This window comes from Salmo salar, chromosome 05 (genome assembly GCF_965601325.2).
Source record: "Salmo salar chromosome 05, fSalSal1, whole genome shotgun sequence".
Lineage (NCBI taxonomy): Eukaryota > Metazoa > Chordata > Actinopteri > Salmoniformes > Salmonidae > Salmo > Salmo salar.
Genome location: NC_138295.1, coordinates 91,134,200 through 91,158,187, shown reverse-complemented (window position 1 = coordinate 91,158,187; position 23,988 = coordinate 91,134,200). Strand labels below are relative to the sequence as shown.

Sequence of the window (23,988 nt, the reverse complement as noted above, 5' to 3'; positions counted from 1 at the left end):
CTAACCCTTTCACAGTAACCCAGCCTAAACCATAACACTTATACAGTAACCTCAGCCTAAACCATAACACTTATACAGTAACCTCAGCCTAAACCCTAACACTTATACAGTAACCTCAGCCTAAACCCTAACACTTATACAGTAACCTCAGCCTAAACCATAACACTTATACAGTAACCTCAGCCTAAACCCTAACACTTATACAGTAACCTCAGCCTAAACCATAACACTTATACAGTAACCTCAGCCTAAACCCTAACCCTTTCACAGTAACCCAGCCTAAACCCTAACACTTATACAGTAACCTCAGCCTAAACCATAACACTTATACAGTAACCTCAGCCTAAACCATAACACTTATACAGTAACCTCAGCCTAAACCATAACACTTATACAGTAACCTCAGCCTAAACCATAACACTTATACAGTAACCTCAGCCTAAACCATAACACTTATACAGTAACCTCAGCCTAAACCCTAAAGAGCAAGCAGAAACAAAAGCACAGTGGCCAGGACAAACTAGAGCGGAACCAGGCTCAGAGGGGAGGCCCAAGAAGACTCAGTCTCCACAATGCTAATCTATGCTCCCATGTGAAAAAAAACCCCAGTGAAAGTTATTTTTCTTGTTAGACTCTTTCTCTTTGATAGATGTCTTGACTTTGAGCTCAGAAAAAAAGTTCAACGTAAGAAACATTCTTCACTTCAAAAAGCAACTACATTATTGGCCCGAATTTCATACCTTTTTACAGCTTGGCAGCTCCAGTTTTCATCTCTATAACTTTGATCTCATTAAACTAAGTCCCCAGACACAGCACCTCTCAGCACGGATAACAATTAACATTGGATTCTTTTCTGCCTGACATTTCACATTTTCGGGGATTTTCCTGGACATAATAAATGAAATGGGTGCCTCAGATATCCAAATGCAAAGCCTACAACTGGGATGAAATGCAGACAGGTTTAGAGGAACAGCGTCGAGGTCAAAGCTAACGTCAAGCCTTTAAACACCCCATCACATCCCATCTCTGCTCAGCAGGGAGCTGCATGTAGATTGACTAGATTTGAAAGCATTTTGTTTTGACTGACTACTAAAAGACCTTGACCAGAGAGATTCTAACCTCAGTTCAAACAGCTAACTGAGGAAGAGCTTAGTATCCAGCTGGTTTGGTAGAGGGGGAGAGGGAGACGAGGGGAGACGGGGAGGTGGAGACGAGGGGAGACGGGGGAGGGGGAGACGAGGGGAGACGGGGGAGAGGGAGACGAGGGGAGACGGGGGAGAGGGAGACGAGGGGAGACGGGGGAGAGGGAGACGAGGGGAGACGGGGGGAGACGGGGGAGACAAGGGGAGACGGGGAGGTGGAGACGAGGGGAGACGGAGACGAGGGGAGACGGGGGAGAGGGAGACGAGGGGAGACGGGGAGGGGGAGACGGGGGAGGGAAACGAGGGGAACGGGGGAGAGGGAGACGAGGGGAGACGGGGAGGGGGAGACAAGGGAGGGAGACGAGGGGAGACGGGGAGAGGGAGACGAGGGGAGACAGGGGAGAGGGAGACGAGGGGAGACGGGGGAGAGGGAGAGGGAGACGAGGGAGAGGGAGACGAGGGGAGACGGGGGAGACAAGGGGAGACGGGGAGGTGGAGACGAGGGGAGACGGGGGAGAGGGGAGACGGGGGAGAGGGAGACGAGGGGAGACGGGGGGAGACAAGGGGAGACGGGGGAGGGGGAGACAAGGGGAGACGGGGGAGACGAGGGGAGACGGGGAGGTGGAGACGAGGGGAGACAGGGGAGGGGGAGACGAGGGGAGACGGGGGAGAGGGGAGACGGGGGAGAGGGAGACGAGGGGAGACGGGGGGAGACGGGGGAGACAAGGGGAGACGGGGAGGTGGAGACGGAGACGAGGGGAGACGGAGACGAGGGGAGACGGGGGAGAGGGAGACGAGGGGAGACGGGGAGGGGGAGACGGGGGAGGGAAACGAGGGGAGACGGGGGAGAGGGAGACGAGGGGAGACGGGGAGGGGGAGACAAGGGAGGGAGACGAGGGGAGACGGGGAGAGGGAGACGAGGGGAGACAGGGGAGAGGGAGACGAGGGGAGACGGGGGAGAGGGAGAGGGAGACGAGGGAGAGGGAGACGAGGGGAGACGGGGAGGGGGAGGAGAGGGAGACGAGGGGAGACGGGGGAGAGGGAGACGAGGGGAGACGGGTAGAGGGAGACGAGGGGAGACGGGGGAGGGGGAGACGAGGGAGGGAGACGAGGGGGGACGGGGGAGGGGGAGAGGAGGGGAGACGGGGAGGGGGAGAGGAGGGGAGACGGGGGAGGGGGAGACAAGCGGGGAGAAGACATCAAAAGCTGTGTTATGCTGACTCTGTTCTGTCTGGTTCAGAGATAAACTACTGACTCTGTTCTGTCTGGTTCAGAGATAAACTACTGACTCTGTTCTGTCTGGTTCAGAGTTAAACTACTGACTCTGTTCTGTCTGGTTCAGAGTTAAACTACTGACTCTGTTCTGTCTGGTTCAGAGATAAACTACTGACTCTGTTCTGTCTGGTTCAGAGATAAACTACTGACTCTGTTCTGTCTGGTTCAGAGATAAACTACTGACTCTGTTCTGTCTGGTTCAGAGTTAAACTACTGACTCTGTTCTGTCTGGTTCAGAGATAAACTACTGACTCTGTTCTGTCTGGTTCAGAGTTAAACTACTGACTCTGTTCTGTCTGGTTCAGAGATAAACTACTGACTCTGTTCTGTCTGGTTCAGAGATAAACTACTGACTCTGTTCTGTCTGGTTCAGAGATAAACTACTGACTCTGTTCTGTCTGGTTCAGAGTTAAACTACTGACTCTGTTCTGTCTGGTTCAGAGATAAACTACTGACTCTGTTCTGTCTGGTTCAGAGATAAACTACTGACTCTGTTCTGTCTGGTTCAGAGATAAACTACTGACTCTGTTCTGTCTGGTTCAGAGATAAACTACTGACTCTGTTCTGTCTGGTTCAGAGATAAACTACTGACTCTGTTCTGTCTGGTTCAGAGTTAAACTACTGACTCTGTTCTGTCTGGTTCAGAGATAAACTACTGACTCTATTCTGTCTGGTTCAGAGATAAACTACTGACTCTGTTCTGTCTGGTTCAGAGATAAACTACTGACTCTGTTCTGTCTGGTTCAGAGATAAACTACTGACTCTGTTCTGTCTGGTTCAGAGATAAACTACTGACTCCGTTCTGTCTGGTTCAGAGATAAACTACTGACTCCGTTCTGTCTGGTTCAGAGTTAAACTACTGACTCTGTTCTGTCTGGTTCAGAGATAAACTACTGACTCTGTTCTGTCTGGTTCAGAGATAAACTACTGACTCTGTTCTGTCTGGTTCAGAGATAAACTACTGACTCTGTTCTGTCTGGTTCAGAGATAAACTACTGACTCTGTTCTGTCTGGTTCAGAGATAAACTACTGACTCTGTTCTGTCTGGTTCAGAGATAAACTACTGACTCTGTTCTGTCTGGTTCAGAGATAAACTACTGACTCTGTTCTGTCTGGTTCAGAGTTAAACTACTGACTCTGTTCTGTCTGGTTCAGAGATAAACTACTGACTCTGTTCTGTCTGGTTCAGAGATAAACTACTGACTCTGTTCTGTCTGGTTCAGAGATAAACTACTGACTCTGTTCTGTCTGGTTCAGAGATAAACTACTGACTCTGTTCTGTCTGGTTCAGAGATAAACTACTGACTCTGTTCTGTCTGGTTCAGAGATAAACTACTGACTCTGGTTCTGTCTGGTTCAGAGATAAACTACTGACTCTGTTCTGTCTGGTTCAGAGATAAACTACTGACTCTGTTCTGTCTGGTTCAGAGATAAACTACTGACTCTGTTCTGTCTGGTTCAGAGATAAACTACTGACTCTGTTCTGTCTGGTTCAGAGATAAACTACTGACTCTGTTCTGTCTGGTTCAGAGTTAAACTACTGACTGTTCTGTCTGGTTCAGAGATAAACTACTGACTCTGTTCTGTCTGGTTCAGAGATAAACTACTGACTCTGTTCTGTCTGGTTCAGAGATAAACTACTGACTCTGTTCTGTCTGGTTCAGAGATAAACTACTGACTCTGTTCTGTCTGGTTCAGAGATAAACTACTGACTCTGTTCTGTCTGGTTCAGAGTTAAACTACTGACTCTGTTCTGTCTGGTTCAGAGTTAAACTACTGACTCTGTTCTGTCTGGTTCAGAGTTAAACTACTGACTCTGTTCTGTCTGGTTCAGAGATAAACTACTGACTCTGTTCTGTCTGGTTCAGAGATAAACTACTGACTCTGTTCTGTCTGGTTCAGAGATAAACTACTGACTCTGTTCTGTCTGGTTCAGAGATAAACTACTGACTCTGTTCTGTCTGGTTCAGAGATAAACTACTGACTCTGTTCTGTCTGGTTCAGAGATAAACTACTGACTCTGTTCTGTCTGGTTCAGAGATAAACTACTGACTCTGTTCTGTCTGGTTCAGAGTTAAACTACTGACTCTGTTCTGTCTGGTTCAGAGATAAACTACTGACTCTGTTCTGTCTGGTTCAGAGATAAACTACTGACTCTGTTCTGTCTGGTTCAGAGTTAAACTACTGACTCTGTTCTGTCTGGTTCAGAGATAAACTACTGACTCTGTTCTGTCTGGTTCAGAGATAAACTACTGACTCTGTTCTGTCTGGTTCAGAGATAAACTACTGACTCTGTTCTGTCTGGTTCAGAGATAAACTACTGACTCTGTTCTGTCTGGTTCAGAGATAAACTACTGACTCTGTTCTGTCTGGTTCAGAGATAAACTACTGACTCTGTTCTGTCTGGTTCAGAGTTAAACTACTGACTCTGTTCTGTCTGGTTCAGAGATAAACTACTGACTCTGTTCTGTCTGGTTCAGAGATAAACTACTGACTCTGTTCTGTCTGGTTCAGAGATAAACTACTGACTCTGTTCTGTCTGGTTCAGAGATAAACTACTGACTCTGTTCTGTCTGGTTCAGAGTTAAACTACTGACTCTGTTCTGTCTGGTTCAGAGATAAACTACTGACTCTGTTCTGTCTGGTTCAGAGTTAAACTACTGACTCTGTTCTGTCTGGTTCAGAGTTAAACTACTGACTCTGTTCTGTCTGGTTCAGAGTTAAACTACTGACTCTGTTCTGTCTGGTTCAGAGATAAACTACTGACTCTGGTTCAGAGTTAAACTACTGATTCTTTCATTACGTCTTTGGTCTGGTTCAAATCCAGGCATCCAGACTACTGCTGCACTATAATGTACACTCTCTGACGTACAGTGTGCATTTGGACAGTGACGCTAAAACGTTACATTTGGCTTTATATTCCAGAATTTGGGGATTTGAGATCAAATGTTTTATATGAGGTTGACAGTACAGAATGTCACATTTTATCTTTGGGTATTTTCATACGTATCTGTTTTACCATTTAGAAATCAATGCAATTTAATAAGTATTTGGACAAATTTCACTATATTTGTCACATCCTGACCATAGAAAGCTTTTATTTTCTATGGTAGAGTAGGTCAGGGCGTGACAAGGGGTTTTGTCTAGTTTTTTTATGTCTATGCTGGTTCTAGTTTCTTTTTTCTATGTTGGGGGGGGGTTTGTCTAGTTTTGTATTTCTATGTGGGGTTCTAGTTTCTGTATTTCTATGTTTTTTTTTGGGGGGGGGGGGTGATCCTGGTCATCGTTGTCTCTAATTGGGGATCATATTTAAGTTGTTGTTTTTCCCACTAGGTTTTGTGGGAGATTGTTTTGAGTAAGTGTATGTTGCACCTCTTCGTCACGGTTTGTTTTGTTTATGAGTTTATTTGTATGTCTTCGATAGTTTCACAGTTTTAATAAAATGTGGAACGATACACACGCTGCGCCTTGGTCCCATTCTTCAGACAGCCATGACAATAGTGTATAACATTTTGGCAAAAGTTTAGTGTTTGGTCCCATATTCTTAGCACACAGTGACTACATCAAGCTTGTGATTCTACAAACTATTTGGATGCATTTGTAGTTTGTTTTGGTTGTATTTCAGATTATTTTCATAAATTAATGGTAAATCATGTATTATGTAATTTTGGAGTCACTTTTAATGTAAATAAGAGTAGAATATGTTTCTGAACACTTATACATAAATGTTTTATCTTTATTTAAGCAGGCAAGTCAGTTAAGAACAAGTTCTTATTTACAATGACGGCCTACCCCGGCCAAACCCGGGTGATGCTGGGCCAATTGTGCGCTGCCCTATGAGACTCCCAATCACGGCCGGTTGTGATACAGCCTGGATTCGAACCAGGGTGTCTGTAGCACTGAGATGCAGTGCCTTAGCCTGCTGCACCAATTGGGAGCCCCATCCAATAGATGTGGATGCCTCCATGATCATGGATAATCATGGTAGCGTTAGGTCTCTCATTCAGACGACAGTGTGTGGGAGCAGAAGCATCTTTGAATTTGTTATGTGTAAAATAACATTTAATCAGTGGAGGTTCCTCAGAGGAGGAAGGGAAGGACAATCATCACTGAATTTCATAAAAATGTAAATAGTGAAACGTTCAAAAAGTTAACCTTTTTAGATAAAACTATACTAAATATAATCACGTCACCAAATAATTGATTAAAACACACTGTTTTGCAATGAAGGTCTACAGTAGCCTCAACAGCACTCTGTAGGGTAGCAACATGGTGTAGCCGGAGGACAGCTAGCTTCCGTCCTCCTCTGGGTACATTGACTTCAATACAAAACCTAGGAGGCTCATGGTTCTCACCCCCTTCCATAGACTTACACAGCAATTATGACAACTTCCGGAGGATGTCCTCCAACCTATCAGAGCTCTTGCAGCATGAACTGACATATTGTCAACCCAATCAAAGGATCAGAGAATGAATCTAGTACTGAAAGCATAAGCTACAGCTAGTTAGCAGTGCATAAATTGTGGTGAGTAGTTGACTCAAAGAGAAAGACAATAGTTGAACAGTTTTGAACAAACTTAATTTCTTCCGAAATGAAGGAGAAGCAAGAGAGCGAGTGAGAGAGATCACTCATATTTCGTAGTATGTTTTTTTCACTTTCACTTACTTAGCTAGCATCGAATGCAGCTAGCTAGTTTAGCCTACTCAAACACCCGGCTCAAACAGAGAGGGATGCTATGTTAGCTAGCTGGTTATTGCTATCCAACACAGGAACTCTTCCAAGTCAAGGTAAGCTTTTGGTTTTATAAATATATTGCCACCGGGACTCGCCGGTGTAAACTGCTTGCTGCTGACTGTACACTGTACTGCATGATTGTAGCGGGTTTACTAAAGCGTTAGTTCAAGTACTTCTAGCCAACTATGACGTACAACAATGTATGCTGTGTGTAGCGGTTAGCGGTCATGATATGAAGGTTTAGCTTGGAATGGTTTTTTTTGGTCTGGTCACAGACAGCTGATGTGTTGTGCACTGAAGTCCACAAGCGAAGGGAAAAGTTGAGAGGAGAAGAGCGCGTGGAAAGATGTAAGAAGGAATTATATATACAACGAGCTGCTTGTACGTGGCTGCTATGAAAGCGAACTGTGTTTGCGTGTGATCAGTGGTGTATTCATTGTGTTGAAAAACGTTTCTTAAACGGAAGCAAATGAAACGCCGATAAACATACCTGAATTTGTCCAATAGAAACTCTTGTTTGCAACTGTTGGACTAATGACTACACCCTAGATCAGCTAGATGTAGGCAAGAGTGTTGAAGGCGGAATGTGTCATCTTGATTACTCAAATTTCTCTCCACCTATGTTGAAAACTTTCATTCACAGGCTAGGTTGTAGCAACCTCATGATGGGTATAGGGAAAATCAGAGTATAATGTAGTAGCCTAAACTTAACGATGTTACATTGAGCTGGGTGAATGGAATATGAATGAGAGTCATCCAATATGCTGTAATAGAAATAAGACCATGTTAAAATAAATAAATCATCCTCCCTCATCTCAAACGGCACCAACCACCACTGTAATACATGTACGTTTTTCTTGTATATTTTTATCCCATAAATCAGGGTTCGTACAGACAGTGGCAAGTCAAATTCAAGGACTTTCAAGTACTTTTTCAATCACTAATATTTATTTTCAAGGACCATCAATTTGTAATAGTTCATATTATGCCATTGCTTCTAGTCGCCACCAGATGGCAGTATATCGCCACAACCTCATGAGAGAGAAAAAAGCTAACTTAGTATTCATCACTACCTTACAAGTTCTACTCAATAATTACTTACTACATACACGAGTGGTAAGTCAGGCCTGATGATGTTGTAATTTGTGTAGTGATGAGCAGAGTTGTAATTTCAGTAGTGATGAGCAGAGTTGTAATTTCAGTAGTGACGAGCAGAGTTGTAATTTGAGTAGTGATGAGCAGAGTTGTAATTTGAGTAGTGATGAGCAGAGTTGTAATTTGAGTAGTGATGAGCAGAGTTGTAATTTGAGTAGTGATGACCAGAGTTGTAATTTGAGTAATGATGAGCAGAGTTGTAATTTTAGTAGTGATGAGCAGAGTTGTAATTTGAGTAGTGATGACCAGAGTTGTAATTTCAGTAGTGATGAGCAGAGTTGTAATTTCAGTAGTGATGAGCAGAGTTGTAATTTCAGTAGTGATGAGCAGAGTTGAGATTTCAGTAGTGATGACCAGAGTTGTAATTTGAGTAATGATGAGCAGAGTTGTAATTTGAGTAGTGATGAGCAGAGTTGTAATTTCAGTAGTGATGAGCAGAGTTGTAATTTGAGTAGTGATGAGCAGAGTTGAGATTTCAGTAGTGATGACCAGAGTTGTAATTTGAGTAATGATGAGCAGAGTTGTAATTTGAGTAGTGATGAGCAGAGTTGTAATTTCAGTAGTGATGAGCAGAGTTGTAATTTCAGTAGTGATGAGCAGAGTTGTAATTTCAGTAGTGATGAGCAGAGTTGTAATTTCAGTAGTGATGAGCAGAGTTTTGGGACATGTCTACTGGTTAACACACATGTCCAATTCACATTACTACACAATTCCAGCGTAATGACTGTGTTTTTATTGGGCATTTGGGAATCTATTACTTAATAGCAACCAAAAAGCGGAATATCGTGGGCGCCCCATAAATGAGGCGATTGGCCAAAAAAACTCTGGAGGTTGTTGCAGAGAAAAAGTCACATAATGTAGAAGTGTCGCCAGCGCAGGATGCAGCGTTGTGTCTTCCCCGCTTCATGTGGCTCTTCAGGGCTGATTCACCCATGTTCACCATGTCAAAGTCTGATGCATTTTTTGCACCTTCCATGGTGTGGGTTGGTTGGGTCCAGTGAGGTAGTGATAAAAAAAGGTGGGTAAACTATACTGAACAAAAATATATAAACACAACATGTAAAGTGTTGGTCCCATGTTTCATGAGCTGAAATAAAAGATCCCAGAAATGTTCAATTACGCACAAATGGCTATATGTAATAATTTGCCCAGCATTTTAGCTATCGATGTGATGTTTGGCGGGCCCTAAATCAGTTCTGTACCTGCCTGGCTGAGTGGCAGTGTGGGTGGAATGAGCGAGCTCGCCTGGCAACCACAGCACCAAACACATGGTAGTCTGACTGGAAATTCATTCGCAAGACCAATCCATTTTTCTAATATTTTTCATTAACACATTTGATCATTATCTGTTCTCTTCTCATTTTAATTCAAGTACTTTTCAAGAACCAACTTGAGAAAATGTCCGACTTTCAAGGTAATCCAGTACTTGAATTTTAGAGTGCTAAATTCAAGTAGTTTAAGCACCTCACGCACCTTGTGAGAACCCTGATAAATGGATCAAATTGAGGACCGGCCCGTGTTCCCACACAGAGACGTGTTGGGGCTGGAAGGGGACAACTCTGAGGAGGTAAGCTACCCTCAGAAGGGTCTATGGATGCAACATTCCCACCCTACACTCTTAGAAAAAAGGGTTCCAAAAGGGTTATTCGGCTCCCCATAGGAGAACCCTTTTTGGTTCCAGGTAGAACCCTTTTTAGTTCCAGGTAGAACTCTTTTGGGTTCCATGTAGAACCCTCTGTGGAAAGGGTTCTACCTGGAACCAAAAATAGTTATTTAAAGGGTTCTCCAAAAGGGACAGTCGAAGAACCCATTTAGGTTCTAGATAGCCTCTTTATTTCTAAGAATGTATCGGCCCTGGTCAAAAGTAGTGCACTATAAAGGGAATAGGGATTTGGGATGCATCCAAAAAACAGGACATTTCCTGTCTATCTCTATGGTTCTACCTGTGTAGGCACACAGAATACTACGATTATGTAACATTTATTGAAATTAAACTCATTGATTTCTACCTCTCTATAAGAAGAAACCAAACCCGCCTTCCACCAACATGTCATTGTATGTGTTGTGTTTCGGTGTAGTAGTCTAAACAAGGCCTGTAATGAAGTACAGACGGTTGTTGCTGAAAGTAGAAAGACAGGTAGAAATCCTCCTCTCCTGTTTTCTCTAGCCTCACTGGAGACATACTGTTTCTTTCTGTTTCTCTTCCTCATACTGTCTGGCACTGGGAGACAAGCCAGAGAGGAGATCATATCAGAGAGATATCACCCTAAACCATCTCAGCCCAGTCTGCCAAGAAGCCAAGCCAGATGTCTCTATGTGGACCTGTACCCTGACATGTCATGCAGTAATATACCTTCAGGGTGGTTACATCCCTCACTCTGCCCTACACAGCATTCAGAGAGGTTACATCCCTCACTCTGCCCTCCACAGCATTCAGTGGTTACATCCCTCACTCTGCCCTCCACAGCATTCAGAGAGGTTACATCCCTCACTCTGCCCTACACAGCATTCAGAGAGGTTACATCCCTCACTCTGCCCTCCACAGCATTCAGAGGTTACATCCCTCACTCTGTCCTCCACAGCATTCAGAGAGGTAACATCCCTCACTCTGCCCTCCACAGCATTCAGAGGTAACATCCCTCACTCTGCCCTCCACAGCATTCAGAGAGGTTATATCCCTCACTCTGCCCTACACAGCATTCAGAGGTTACATCCCTCCACCCCAGACACAGTGATTCTACCCCACCACCACCCCAGACACAGTGATTCTACCCCACCACCTTCACCACCACCAACCCCCTCTCCCTCCACCCCAGACACAGTGACTCTACCCCACCACCTCCACCACTACCAACCCCCTCTCCCTCCACCCCAGACACAGTGACTCTACCCCACCACCTCCACCACTACCAACCCCCTCTCCCTCCACCCCAGACACAGTGACTCTACCCCACCACCTCCACCACTACCAACCCCCTCTCCCTCCACCCCAGACACAGTGACTCTACCCCACCACCTCCACCACTACCAACCCCCTCTCCCTCCACCCCAGACACAGTGACTCTACCCCACCACCTCCACCACTACCAACCCCCTCTCCCTCCACCCCAGACACAGTGACTCTACCCCACCACCTCCACCACTACCAACCCCCTCTCCCTCCACCCCAGACACAGTGACTCTACCCCACCACCTCCACCACTACCAACCCCCTCTCCCTCCACCCCAGACACAGTGACTCTACCCCACCACCTCCACCACTACCAACCCCCTCTCCCTCCACCCCAGACACAGTGACTCTACCCCACCACCTCCACCACCACTACCAACCCCCTCTCCCTCCACCCCAGACACAGTGACTCTACCCCACCACCTCCACCACTACCAACCCCCTCTCCCTCCACCCCAGACACAGTGACTCTACCCCACCACCTCCACCACTACCAACCCCCTCTCCCTCCACCCCAGACACAGTGACTCTACCCCACCACCTCCACCACTACCAACCCCCTCTCCCTCCACCCCAGACACAGTGACTCTACCCCACCACCTCCACCACTACCAACCCCCTCTCCCTCCACCCCAGACACAGTGACTCTACCCCACCACCTCCACCACTACCAACCCCCTCTCCCTCCACCCCAGACACAGTGACTCTACCCCACCACCTCCACCACTACCAGCCCCCTCTCCCTCCACCCCAGACACAGTGACTCTACCCCACCACCTCCACCACTACCAACCCCCTCTCCCTCCACCCCAGACACAGTGACTCAGCAGAGATCCAGAATAACACCATCCCCTGCAGGCAGCGCAGCCCAGGCTGAAGGAGGGATGACAGGGATAATACTGGGATTTACTGTAATATGTACATAAATGATCCAGAGAATGATGAAACATGCTGTAATGTATTTATTAAACCTTTAACTAAAGGCCCAGTGCAGTTAAAAATGTGATTTTCCTATATTTTATATATATTTCCACACTATGATGTTGGAATAACACTGCGAAATTGTGAAAAATATGATTATGCCCTTTTTAGTGTAAGAGCTGTTTGAACAGTTTTGGCCTGCCTGGTGACATCACCAGTTAATAGACCAATAAGAAAGAGCGTTCCAAACCTCTCTGCCAATAACAGATAGATTTCAGTTTACCCCTCCCCACTCAGACCACTCCCAGACAGTTCAGCTAAATTCTTGCTTGAGAAATTGCTCTTTGCTAAGAAGCTATTTTTGTTTCTTTTTGACTATTTTAATTGAAAACAAGCAAAATAAGGTACAATTTTTTTTACACAGAAATGATTTGAAATGTAGATACAAAAAACAGTTGCATTGGACCTTTAACCATGTTGGTCTCGTTGAGATAAAACAGTATTTTTCAAGAGAGACCTGGACCAAGACAGCAGCAGCAACACATCCGTTTCAGACAGTAATACTTTCTGCTGTGAAACCTTGCAGGTGAATGAAGTGTTACAAAACCACCTTGGTTGACGAGGAAAGACAAAGGGTTTCTCTGATAATGACATTCAACTCATACTGATGGAAAACTCACCGATTCCTCTTCCTGAATCATATGAACCAGGTTGTCCAACACAGGGGCCAGATTTCTGAGAAACAAAGAGAACCGGTAATGAGGTTTCTATAGACTAAAACAATGACAATATGGAGTTACAATGGTGTGTAACCGTATGTGTGTACGTTAAGGGATGTGTTGTGTGTATGTTAAGAGTATGGGATGTGTTGTGTGTATGTTAAGGGATGTGTTGTGTGTATGTTAAGTGTATGGGATGTGTTGTGTGTATGTTAAGTGTATGGGATGTGTTGTGTGTATGTTAAGTGTATGGGATGTGTTGTGTGTATGTTAAGTGTATGGGATGTGTTGTGTGTATGTTAAGTGTATGGGATGTGTTGTGTGTATGTTAAGTGTATGGGATGTGTTGTGTGTATGTTAAGGGATGTGTTGTGTGTATGTTAAGTGTATGGGATGTGTTGTGTGTATGTTAAGTGTATGGGATGTGTTGTGTGTATGTTAAGGGATGTGTTGTGTGTATGTTAAGTGTATGGGATGTGTTGTGTGTATGTTAAGGGATGTGTTGTGTGTATGTTAAGTGTATGGGATGTGTTGTGTGTATGTTAAGGGATGTGTTGTGTGTTTGTTAAGTGTATGGGATGTGTTGTGTGTACGTTAAGGGATGTGTTGTGTGTATGTTAAGTGTATGGGATGTGTTGTGTGTATGTTAAGTGTATGGGATGTGTTGTGTGTATGTTAAGGGATGTGTTGTGTGTATGTTAAGTTTATGGGATGTGTTGTGTGTATGTTAAGTGTATGGGATGTGTTGTGTGTATGTTAAGTGTATGGGGTGTGTTGTGTGTATGTTAAGTGTATGGGATGTGTGTTTGTTAAGTGTATGGGATGTGTGTTTGTTAAGTGTATGGGATGTGTGTTTGTTAAGTATATGGGATGTGTGTTTGTTAAGTGTATGGGATGTGTGTTTGTTAAGTGTATGGGATGTGTTGTGTGTATGTTAAGTGAATGGGATGTGTTGTGTGTATGGGATGTGTTGTGTGTATGTTAAGTGTATGGGATGTGTTGTGTGTATGTTAAGTGTATGGGATGTGTTGTGTGTATGTTAAGTGTATGGGATGTGTTGTGTGTATGTTAAGTGTATGGGATGTGTTGTGTGTATGTTAAGTGTATGGGATGTGTTGTGTGTCTGTTAAGTGTATGGGATGTGTTGTGTGTCTGTTAAGTGTATGGGATGTGTTGTGTGTCTGTTAAGTGTATGGGATGTGTTGTGTGTCTGTTAAGTGTATGGGATGTGTTGTGTGTATGTTAAGTGTATGGGATGTGTTGTGTGTATGTTAAGTGTATGGGATGTGTTGTGCGTTTGTTAAGTGTATGGGATGTGTTGTGCGTATGTTAAGTGTATTGGATGTGTTGTGTGTATGTTAAGTGTATGGGATGTGTTGTGTGTATGTTAAGTGTTTGGGATGTGTTGTGTGTATGTTAAGTGAATGGGATGTGTTGTGTGTTTGGGATGTGTTGTGTGTTTGTTAAGTGTATGGGATGTGTTGTGTGTATGTTAAGTGTATGGGATGTGTTGTGTGTATGTTAAGTGTATGGGATGTGTTGTGTGTATGTTAAGTGTATGGGATGTGTTGTGTGTCTGTTAAGTGTATGGGATGTGTTGTGTGTCTGTTAAGTGTATGGGATGTGTTGTGTGTATGTTAAGTGTATGGGATGTGTTGTGTGTATGTTAAGTGTATGGGATGTGTTGTGTGTTTGTTAAGTGTATGGGATGTGTTGTGTGTATGTTAAGTGTATGGGATGTGTTGTGTGTATGTTAAGTGTATGGGATGTGTTGTGTGTATGTTAAGTGTATGGGATGTGTTGTGTGTATGTTAAGGGATGTGTTGTGTGTATGTTAAGTGTATGGGATGTGTTGTGTGTATGTTAAGTGTATGGGATGTGTTGTGTGTATGTTAAGGGATGTGTTGTGTGTATGTTAAGTGTATGGGATGTGTTGTGTGTATGTTAAGGGATGTGTTGTGTGTATGTTAAGTGTATGGGATGTGTTGTGTGTATGTTAAGGGATGTGTTGTGTGTTTGTTAAGTGTATGGGATGTGTTGTGTGTACGTTAAGGGATGTGTTGTGTGTATGTTAAGTGTATGGGATGTGTTGTGTGTATGTTAAGTGTATGGGATGTGTTGTGTGTATGTTAAGGGATGTGTTGTGTGTATGTTAAGTTTATGGGATGTGTTGTGTGTATGTTAAGTGTATGGGATGTGTTGTGTGTATGTTAAGTGTATGGGGTGTGTTGTGTGTATGTTAAGTGTATGGGGTGTGTTGTGTGTATGTTAAGTGTATGGGATGTGTGTTTGTTAAGTGTATGGGATGTGTGTTTGTTAAGTGTATGGGATGTGTTGTGTGTATGTTAAGTGAATGGGATGTGTTGTGTGTATGGGATGTGTTGTGTGTATGTTAAGTGTATGGGATGTGTTGTGTGTATGTTAAGTGTATGGGATGTGTTGTGTGTATGTTAAGTGTATGGGATGTGTTGTGTGTATGTTAAGTGTATGGGATGTGTTGTGTGTATGTTAAGTGTATGGGATGTGTTGTGTGTCTGTTAAGTGTATGGGATGTGTTGTGTGTCTGTTAAGTGTATGGGATGTGTTGTGTGTCTGTTAAGTGTATGGGATGTGTTGTGTGTCTGTTAAGTGTATGGGATGTGTTGTGTGTATGTTAAGTGTATGGGATGTGTTGTGTGTATGTTAAGTGTATGGGATGTGTTGTGCGTTTGTTAAGTGTATGGGATGTGTTGTGCGTATGTTAAGTGTATTGGATGTGTTGTGTGTATGTTAAGTGTATGGGATGTGTTGTGTGTATGTTAAGTGTTTGGGATGTGTTGTGTGTATGTTAAGTGAATGGGATGTGTTGTGTGTTTGTTAAGTGTATGGGATGTGTGTTTGTTAAGTATATGGGATGTGTGTTTGTTAAGTGTATGGGATGTGTGTTTGTTAAGTGTATGGGATGTGTTGTGTGTATGTTAAGTGAATGGGATGTGTTGTGTGTATGGGATGTGTTGTGTGTATGTTAAGTGTATGGGATGTGTTGTGTGTATGTTAAGTGTATGGGATGTGTTGTGTGTATGTTAAGTGTATGGGATGTGTTGTGTGTATGTTAAGTGTATGGGATGTGTTGTGTGTCTGTTAAGTGTATGGGATGTGTTGTGTGTCTGTTAAGTGTATGGGATGTGTTGTGTGTCTGTTAAGTGTATGGGATGTGTTGTGTGTCTGTTAAGTGTATGGGATGTGTTGTGTGTATGTTAAGTGTATGGGATGTGTTGTGTGTATGTTAAGTGTATGGGATGTGTTGTGCGTTTGTTAAGTGTATGGGATGTGTTGTGCGTATGTTAAGTGTATTGGATGTGTTGTGTGTATGTTAAGTGTATGGGATGTGTTGTGTGTATGTTAAGTGTTTGGGATGTGTTGTGTGTATGTTAAGTGAATGGGATGTGTTGTGTGTTTGGGATGTGTTGTGTGTTTGTTAAGTGTATGGGATGTGTTGTGTGTATGTTAAGTGTATGGGATGTGTTGTGTGTATGTTAAGTGTATGGGATGTGTTGTGTGTATGTTAAGTGTATGGGATGTGTTGTGTGTCTGTTAAGTGTATGGGATGTGTTGTGTGTCTGTTAAGTGTATGGGATGTGTTGTGTGTATGTTAAGTGTATGGGATGTGTTGTGTGTCTGTTAAGTGTATGGGATGTGTTGTGTGTCTGTTAAGTGTATGGGATGTGTTGTGTGTATGTTAAGTGTATGGGATGTGTTGTGTGTATGTTAAGTGTATGGGATGTGTTGTGCGTTTGTTAAGTGTATGGGATGTGTTGTGCGTATGTTAAGTGTATTGGATGTGTTGTGTGTATGTTAAGTGTATGGGATGTGTTGTGTGTATGTTAAGTGTTTGGGATGTGTTGTGTGTATGTTAAGTGAATGGGATGTGTTGTGTGTTTGTTAAGTGTATGGGATGTGTGTTTGTTAAGTATATGGGATGTGTGTTTGTTAAGTGTATGGGATGTGTGTTTGTTAAGTGTATGGGATGTGTTGTGTGTATGTTAAGTGAATGGGATGTGTTGTGTGTATGGGATGTGTTGTGTGTATGTTAAGTGTATGGGATGTGTTGTGTGTATGTTAAGTGTATGGGATGTGTTGTGTGTATGTTAAGTGTATGGGATGTGTTGTGTGTATGTTAAGTGTATGGGATGTGTTGTGTGTCTGTTAAGTGTATGGGATGTGTTGTGTGTCTGTTAAGTGTATGGGATGTGTTGTGTGTCTGTTAAGTGTATGGGATGTGTTGTGTGTCTGTTAAGTGTATGGGATGTGTTGTGTGTATGTTAAGTGTATGGGATGTGTTGTGTGTATGTTAAGTGTATGGGATGTGTTGTGCGTTTGTTAAGTGTATGGGATGTGTTGTGCGTATGTTAAGTGTATTGGATGTGTTGTGTGTATGTTAAGTGTATGGGATGTGTTGTGTGTATGTTAAGTGTTTGGGATGTGTTGTGTGTATGTTAAGTGAATGGGATGTGTTGTGTGTTTGGGATGTGTTGTGTGTTTGTTAAGTGTATGGGATGTGTTGTGTGTATGTTAAGTGTATGGGATGTGTTGTGTGTATGTTAAGTGTATGGGATGTGTTGTGTGTATGTTAAGTGTATGGGATGTGTTGTGTGTCTGTTAAGTGTATGGGATGTGTTGTGTGTCTGTTAAGTGTATGGGATGTGTTGTGTGTATGTTAAGTGTATGGGATGTGTTGTGTGTATGTTAAGTGTATGGGATGTGTTGTGTGTTTGTTAAGTGTATGGGATGTGTTGTGTGTTTGTTAAGTGTATGGGATGTGTTGTGTGTATGTTAAGTGTATGGGATGTGTTGTGTGTATGTTAAGTGTATGGGATTTGTTGTGTGTTTGTTAAGTGTATGGGATGTGTTGTGTGTATGTTAAGTGTATGGGATGTGTTGTGTGTCTGTTACGTGTATGGGATGTGTTGTGTGTCTGTTAAGGGATGTGTTGTGTGTATGTTAAGTGTATGGGATGTGTTGTGTGTTTGTTAAGTGTATGGGATGTGTTGTGTGTATGTTAAGTGTATGGGATGTGTTCTGTGTATGTTAAGTGTATGGGATGTGTTGTGTGTTTGTTAAGTGTATGGGATGTGTGTTTGTTAAGTGTATAAGATGTGTGTTTGTTAAGTGTATGGGATGTGTTGTGTGTATGTTAAGTGTATGGGATGTGTGTTTGTTAAGTGTATGGGATGTGTTGTGTGTATGGGATGTGTTGTGTGTTTGTTAAGTGTATGGGATGTGTTGTGTGTTTGTTAAGTGTATGGGATGTGTTGTGTGTCTGTTAAGTGTATGGGATGTGTTGTGTGTCTGTTAAGTGTATGGGATGTGTTGTGTGTCTGTTAAGTGTATGGGATGTGTTGTGTGTCTGTTAAGTGTATGGGATGTGTTGTGTGTCTGTTAAGTGTATGGGATGTGTTGTGTGTCTGTTAAGTGTATGGGATGTGTTGTGTGTCTGTTAAGTGTATGGGATGTGTTGTGTGTCTGTTAAGTGTATGGGATGTGTTGTGTGTCTGTTAAGTGTATGGGATGTGTTGTGTGTCTGTTAAGTGTATGGGATGTGTTGTGCGTATGTTAAGTGTATGGGATGTGTTGTGCGTATGTTAAGTGTATGGGATGTGTTGTGTGTATGTTAAGTGTATGGGATGTGTTGTGTGTATGTTAAGGGATGTGTTGTGTGTATGTTAAGTGTATGGGATGTGTTGTGTGTATGTTAAGGGATGTGTTGTGTGTATGTTAAGTGTATGGGATGTGTTGTGTGTATGTTAAGGGATGTGCTGTGTGTTTGTTAAGTGTATGGGATGTGTTGTGTGTATGTTAAGTGTATGGGATGTGTTGTGTGTATGTTAAGTGTATGGGATGTGTTGTGTGTATGTTAAGGGATGTGTTGTGTGTATGTTAAGTTTATGGGATGTGTTGTGTGTATGTTAAGTGTATGGGATGTGTTGTGTGTATGTTAAGTGTATGGGATGTGTTGTGTGTATGTTAAGTGTATGGGGTGTGTTGTGTGTATGTTAAGTGTATGGGGTGTGTTGTGTGTATGTTAAGTGTATGGGGTGTGTTGTGTGTATGTTAAGTGTATGGGATGTGTGTTTGTTAAGTGTATGGGATGTGTGTTTGTTAAGTATATGGGATGTGTGTTTGTTAAGTGTATGGGATGTGTGTTTGTTAAGTATATGGGATGTGTGTTTGTTAAGTGTATGGGATGTGTGTTTGTTAAGTGTATGGGATGTGTTGTGTGTATGTTAAGTGAATGGGATGTGTTGTGTGTATGGGATGTGTTGTGTGTATGGGATGTGTTGTGTGTATGTTAAGTGTATGGGATGTGTTGTGTGTATGGGATGTGTTGTGTGTATGTTAAGTGTATGGGATGTGTTGTGTGTCTGTTAAGTGTATGGGATGTGTTGTGTGTCTGTTAAGTGTATGGGATGTGTTGTGTGTCTGTTAAGTGTATGGGATGTGTTGTGTGTCTGTTAAGTGTATGGGATGTGTTGTGTGTCTGTTAAGTGTATGGGATGTGTTGTGTGTATGTTAAGTGTATGGGATGTGTTGTGTGTATGTTAAGTGTATGGGATGTGTTGTGCGTTTGTTAAGTGTATGGGATGTGTTGTGCGTATGTTAAGTGTATTGGATGTGTTGTGTGTATGTTAAGTGTATGGGATGTGTTGTGTGTATGTTAAGTGTTTGGGATGTGTTGTGTGTATGTTAAGTGTTTGGGATGTGTTGTGTGTATGTTAAGTGAATGGGATGTGTTGTGTGTTTGGGATGTGTTGTGTGTTTGTTAAGTGTATGGGATGTGTTGTGTGTATGTTAAGTGTATGGGATGTGTTGTGTGTCTGTTAAGTGTATGGGATGTGTTGTGTGTCTGTTAAGTGTATGGGATGTGTTGTGTGTCTGTTAAGTGTATGGGATGTGTTGTGTGTATGTTAAGTGTATGGGATGTGTTGTGTGTATGTTAAGTGTATGGGATGTGTTGTGTGTTTGTTAAGTGTATGGGATGTGTTGTGTGTTAAGTGTATGGGATGTGTTGTGTGTATGTTAAGTGTATGGGATGTGTTGTGTGTATGTTAAGTGTATGGGATGTGTTGTGTGTCTGTTACGTGTATGGGATGTGTTGTGTGTCTGTTAAGGGATGTGTTGTGTGTATGTTAAGTGTATGGGATGTGTTGTGTGTTTGTTAAGTGTATGGGATGTGTTGTGTGTATGTTAAGTGTATGGGATGTGTTGTGTGTTTGTTAAGTGTATGGGATGTGTTGTGTGTTTGTTAAGTGTATGGGATGTGTGTTTGTTAAGTGTATGGGATGTGTGTTTGTTAAGTGTATGGGATGTGTTGTGTGTATGTTAAGTGTATGGGATGTGTGTTTGTTAAGTGTATGGGATGTGTTGTGTGTATGTTAAGTGTATGGGATGTGTTGTGTGTATGGGATGTGTTGTGTGTTTGTTAAGTGTATGGGATGTGTTGTGTGTTTGTTAAGTGTATGGGATGTGTTGTGTGTTTGTTAAGTGTATGGGATGTGTTGTGTGTTTGTTAAGTGTATGGGATGTGTTGTGTGTATGTTAAGTGTATGGGATGTGTTGTGTGTCTGTTAAGTGTATGGGATGTGTTGTGTGTCTGTTAAGTGTATGGGATGTGTTGTGTGTCTGTTAAGTGTATGGGATGTGTTGTGTGTCTGTTAAGTGTATGGGATGTGTTGTGTGTCTGTTAAGTGTATGGGATGTGTTGTGTGTCTGTTAAGTGTATGGGATGTGTTGTGTGTCTGTTAAGTGTATGGGATGTGTTGTGCGTCTGTTAAGTGTATGGGATGTGTTGTGCGTCTGTTAAGTGTATGGGATGTGTTGTGCGTATGTTAAGTGTATGGGATGTGTTGTGCGTATGTTAAGTGTATGGGATGTGTTGTGCGTATGTTAAGTGTATGGGATGTGTTGTGTGTCTGTTTAGTGTATGGGATGTGTTGTGTGTCTGTTAAGTGTATGGGATGTGTTGTGCGTATGTTAAGTGTATGGGATGTGTTGTGTGTATGTTAAGTGTATGGGATGTGTTGTGTGTATGTTAAGTGTATGGGATGTGTTGTGTGTATGTTAAGTGTATGGGATGTGTTGTGTGTCTGTTAAGTGTATGGGATGTGTTGTGTGTCTGTTAAGTGTATGGGATGTGTTGTGTGTCTGTTAAGTGTATGGGATGTGTTGTGTGTCTGTTAAGTGTATGGGATGTGTTGTGTGTATGTTAAGTGTATGGGATGTGTTGTGTGTATGTTAAGTGTATGGGATGTGTTGTGCGTTTGTTAAGTGTATGGGATGTGTTGTGCGTATGTTAAGTGTATTGGATGTGTTGTGTGTATGTTAAGTGTATGGGATGTGTTGTGTGTATGTTAAGTGTTTGGGATGTGTTGTGTGTATGTTAAGTGAATGGGATGTGTTGTGTGTTTGTTAAGTGTATGGGATGTGTGTTTGTTAAGTATATGGGATGTGTGTTTGTTAAGTGTATGGGATGTGTTGTGTGTATGTTAAGTGAATGGGATGTGTTGTGTGTATGGGATGTGTTGTGTGTATGTTAAGTGTATGGGATGTGTTGTGTGTATGTTAAGTGTATGGGATGTGTTGTGTGTATGTTAAGTGTATGGGATGTGTTGTGTGTATGTTAAGTGTATGGGATGTGTTGTGTGTCTGTTAAGTGTATGGGATGTGTTGTGTGTCTGTTAAGTGTATGGGATGTGTTGTGTGTCTGTTAAGTGTATGGGATGTGTTGTGTGTCTGTTAAGTGTATGGGATGTGTTGTGTGTCTGTTAAGTGTATGGGATGTGTTGTGTGTATGTTAAGTGTATGGGATGTGTTGTGTGTATGTTAAGTGTATGGGATGTGTTGTGCGTTTGTTAAGTGTATGGGATGTGTTGTGCGTATGTTAAGTGTATTGGATGTGTTGTGTGTATGTTAAGTGTATGGGATGTGTTGTGTGTATGTTAAGTGTTTGGGATGTGTTGTGTGTATGTTAAGTGAATGGGATGTGTTGTGTGTTTGGGATGTGTTGTGTGTTTGTTAAGTGTATGGGATGTGTTGTGTGTATGTTAAGTGTATGGGATGTGTTGTGTGTATGTTAAGTGTATGGGATGTGTTGTGTGTATGTTAAGTGTATGGGATGTGTTGTGTGTCTGTTAAGTGTATGGGATGTGTTGTGTGTCTGTTAAGTGTATGGGATGTGTTGTGTGTATGTTAAGTGTATGGGATGTGTTGTGTGTCTGTTAAGTGTATGGGATGTGTTGTGTGTCTGTTAAGTGTATGGGATGTGTTGTGTGTATGTTAAGTGTATGGGATGTGTTGTGTGTATGTTAAGTGTATGGGATGTGTTGTGCGTTTGTTAAGTGTATGGGATGTGTTGTGCGTATGTTAAGTGTATTGGATGTGTTGTGTGTATGTTAAGTGTATGGGATGTGTTGTGTGTATGTTAAGTGTTTGGGATGTGTTGTGTGTATGTTAAGTGAATGGGATGTGTTGTGTGTTTGTTAAGTGTATGGGATGTGTGTTTGTTAAGTATATGGGATGTGTGTTTGTTAAGTGTATGGGATGTGTGTTTGTTAAGTGTATGGGATGTGTTGTGTGTATGTTAAGTGAATGGGATGTGTTGTGTGTATGGGATGTGTTGTGTGTATGTTAAGTGTATGGGATGTGTTGTGTGTATGTTAAGTGTATGGGATGTGTTGTGTGTATGTTAAGTGTATGGGATGTGTTGTGTGTATGTTAAGTGTATGGGATGTGTTGTGTGTCTGTTAAGTGTATGGGATGTGTTGTGTGTCTGTTAAGTGTATGGGATGTGTTGTGTGTCTGTTAAGTGTATGGGATGTGTTGTGTGTCTGTTAAGTGTATGGGATGTGTTGTGTGTATGTTAAGTGTATGGGATGTGTTGTGTGTATGTTAAGTGTATGGGATGTGTTGTGCGTTTGTTAAGTGTATGGGATGTGTTGTGCGTATGTTAAGTGTATTGGATGTGTTGTGTGTATGTTAAGTGTATGGGATGTGTTGTGTGTATGTTAAGTGTTTGGGATGTGTTGTGTGTATGTTAAGTGAATGGGATGTGTTGTGTGTTTGGGATGTGTTGTGTGTTTGTTAAGTGTATGGGATGTGTTGTGTGTATGTTAAGTGTATGGGATGTGTTGTGTGTATGTTAAGTGTATGGGATGTGTTGTGTGTATGTTAAGTGTATGGGATGTGTTGTGTGTCTGTTAAGTGTATGGGATGTGTTGTGTGTCTGTTAAGTGTATGGGATGTGTTGTGTGTATGTTAAGTGTATGGGATGTGTTGTGTGTATGTTAAGTGTATGGGATGTGTTGTGTGTTTGTTAAGTGTATGGGATGTGTTGTGTGTTTGTTAAGTGTATGGGATGTGTTGTGTGTATGTTAAGTGTATGGGATGTGTTGTGTGTATGTTAAGTGTATGGGATTTGTTGTGTGTTTGTTAAGTGTATGGGATGTGTTGTGTGTATGTTAAGTGTATGGGATGTGTTGTGTGTCTGTTACGTGTATGGGATGTGTTGTGTGTCTGTTAAGGGATGTGTTGTGTGTATGTTAAGTGTATGGGATGTGTTGTGTGTTTGTTAAGTGTATGGGATGTGTTGTGTGTATGTTAAGTGTATGGGATGTGTTCTGTGTATGTTAAGTGTATGGGATGTGTTGTGTGTTTGTTAAGTGTATGGGATGTGTGTTTGTTAAGTGTATGGGATGTGTGTTTGTTAAGTGTATGGGATGTGTTGTGTGTATGTTAAGTGTATGGGATGTGTGTTTGTTAAGTGTATGGGATGTGTTGTGTGTATGGGATGTGTTGTGTGTTTGTTAAGTGTATGGGATGTGTTGTGTGTTTGTTAAGTGTATGGGATGTGTTGTGTGTTTGTTAAGTGTATGGGATGTGTTGTGTGTCTGTTAAGTGTATGGGATGTGTTGTGTGTCTGTTAAGTGTATGGGATGTGTTGTGTGTCTGTTAAGTGTATGGGATGTGTTGTGTGTCTGTTAAGTGTATGGGATGTGTTGTGTGTCTGTTAAGTGTATGGGATGTGTTGTGTGTCTGTTAAGTGTATGGGATGTGTTG

At 42.4% G+C, this 23,988-nt stretch overlaps 1 protein-coding gene across 4 annotated transcripts in view; it reads right to left on the bottom strand.

Moving 5' to 3' along the window:
* LOC106598556 (F-actin-uncapping protein LRRC16A) overlaps positions 1-23,988 on the bottom strand; it is a 286,920-nt gene that overhangs the window by 65,379 nt on the left and 197,553 nt on the right. For all 4 annotated transcript variants that reach the window (XM_082975967.1, XM_082975965.1, XM_082975966.1 and 1 more), the window contains exon 20: positions 12,859-12,913. In XM_082975967.1, coding sequence (XP_082832093.1) covers positions 12,859-12,913 — 55 coding nt within the window. The remainder of the gene's footprint in view (positions 1-12,858; positions 12,914-23,988) is intronic.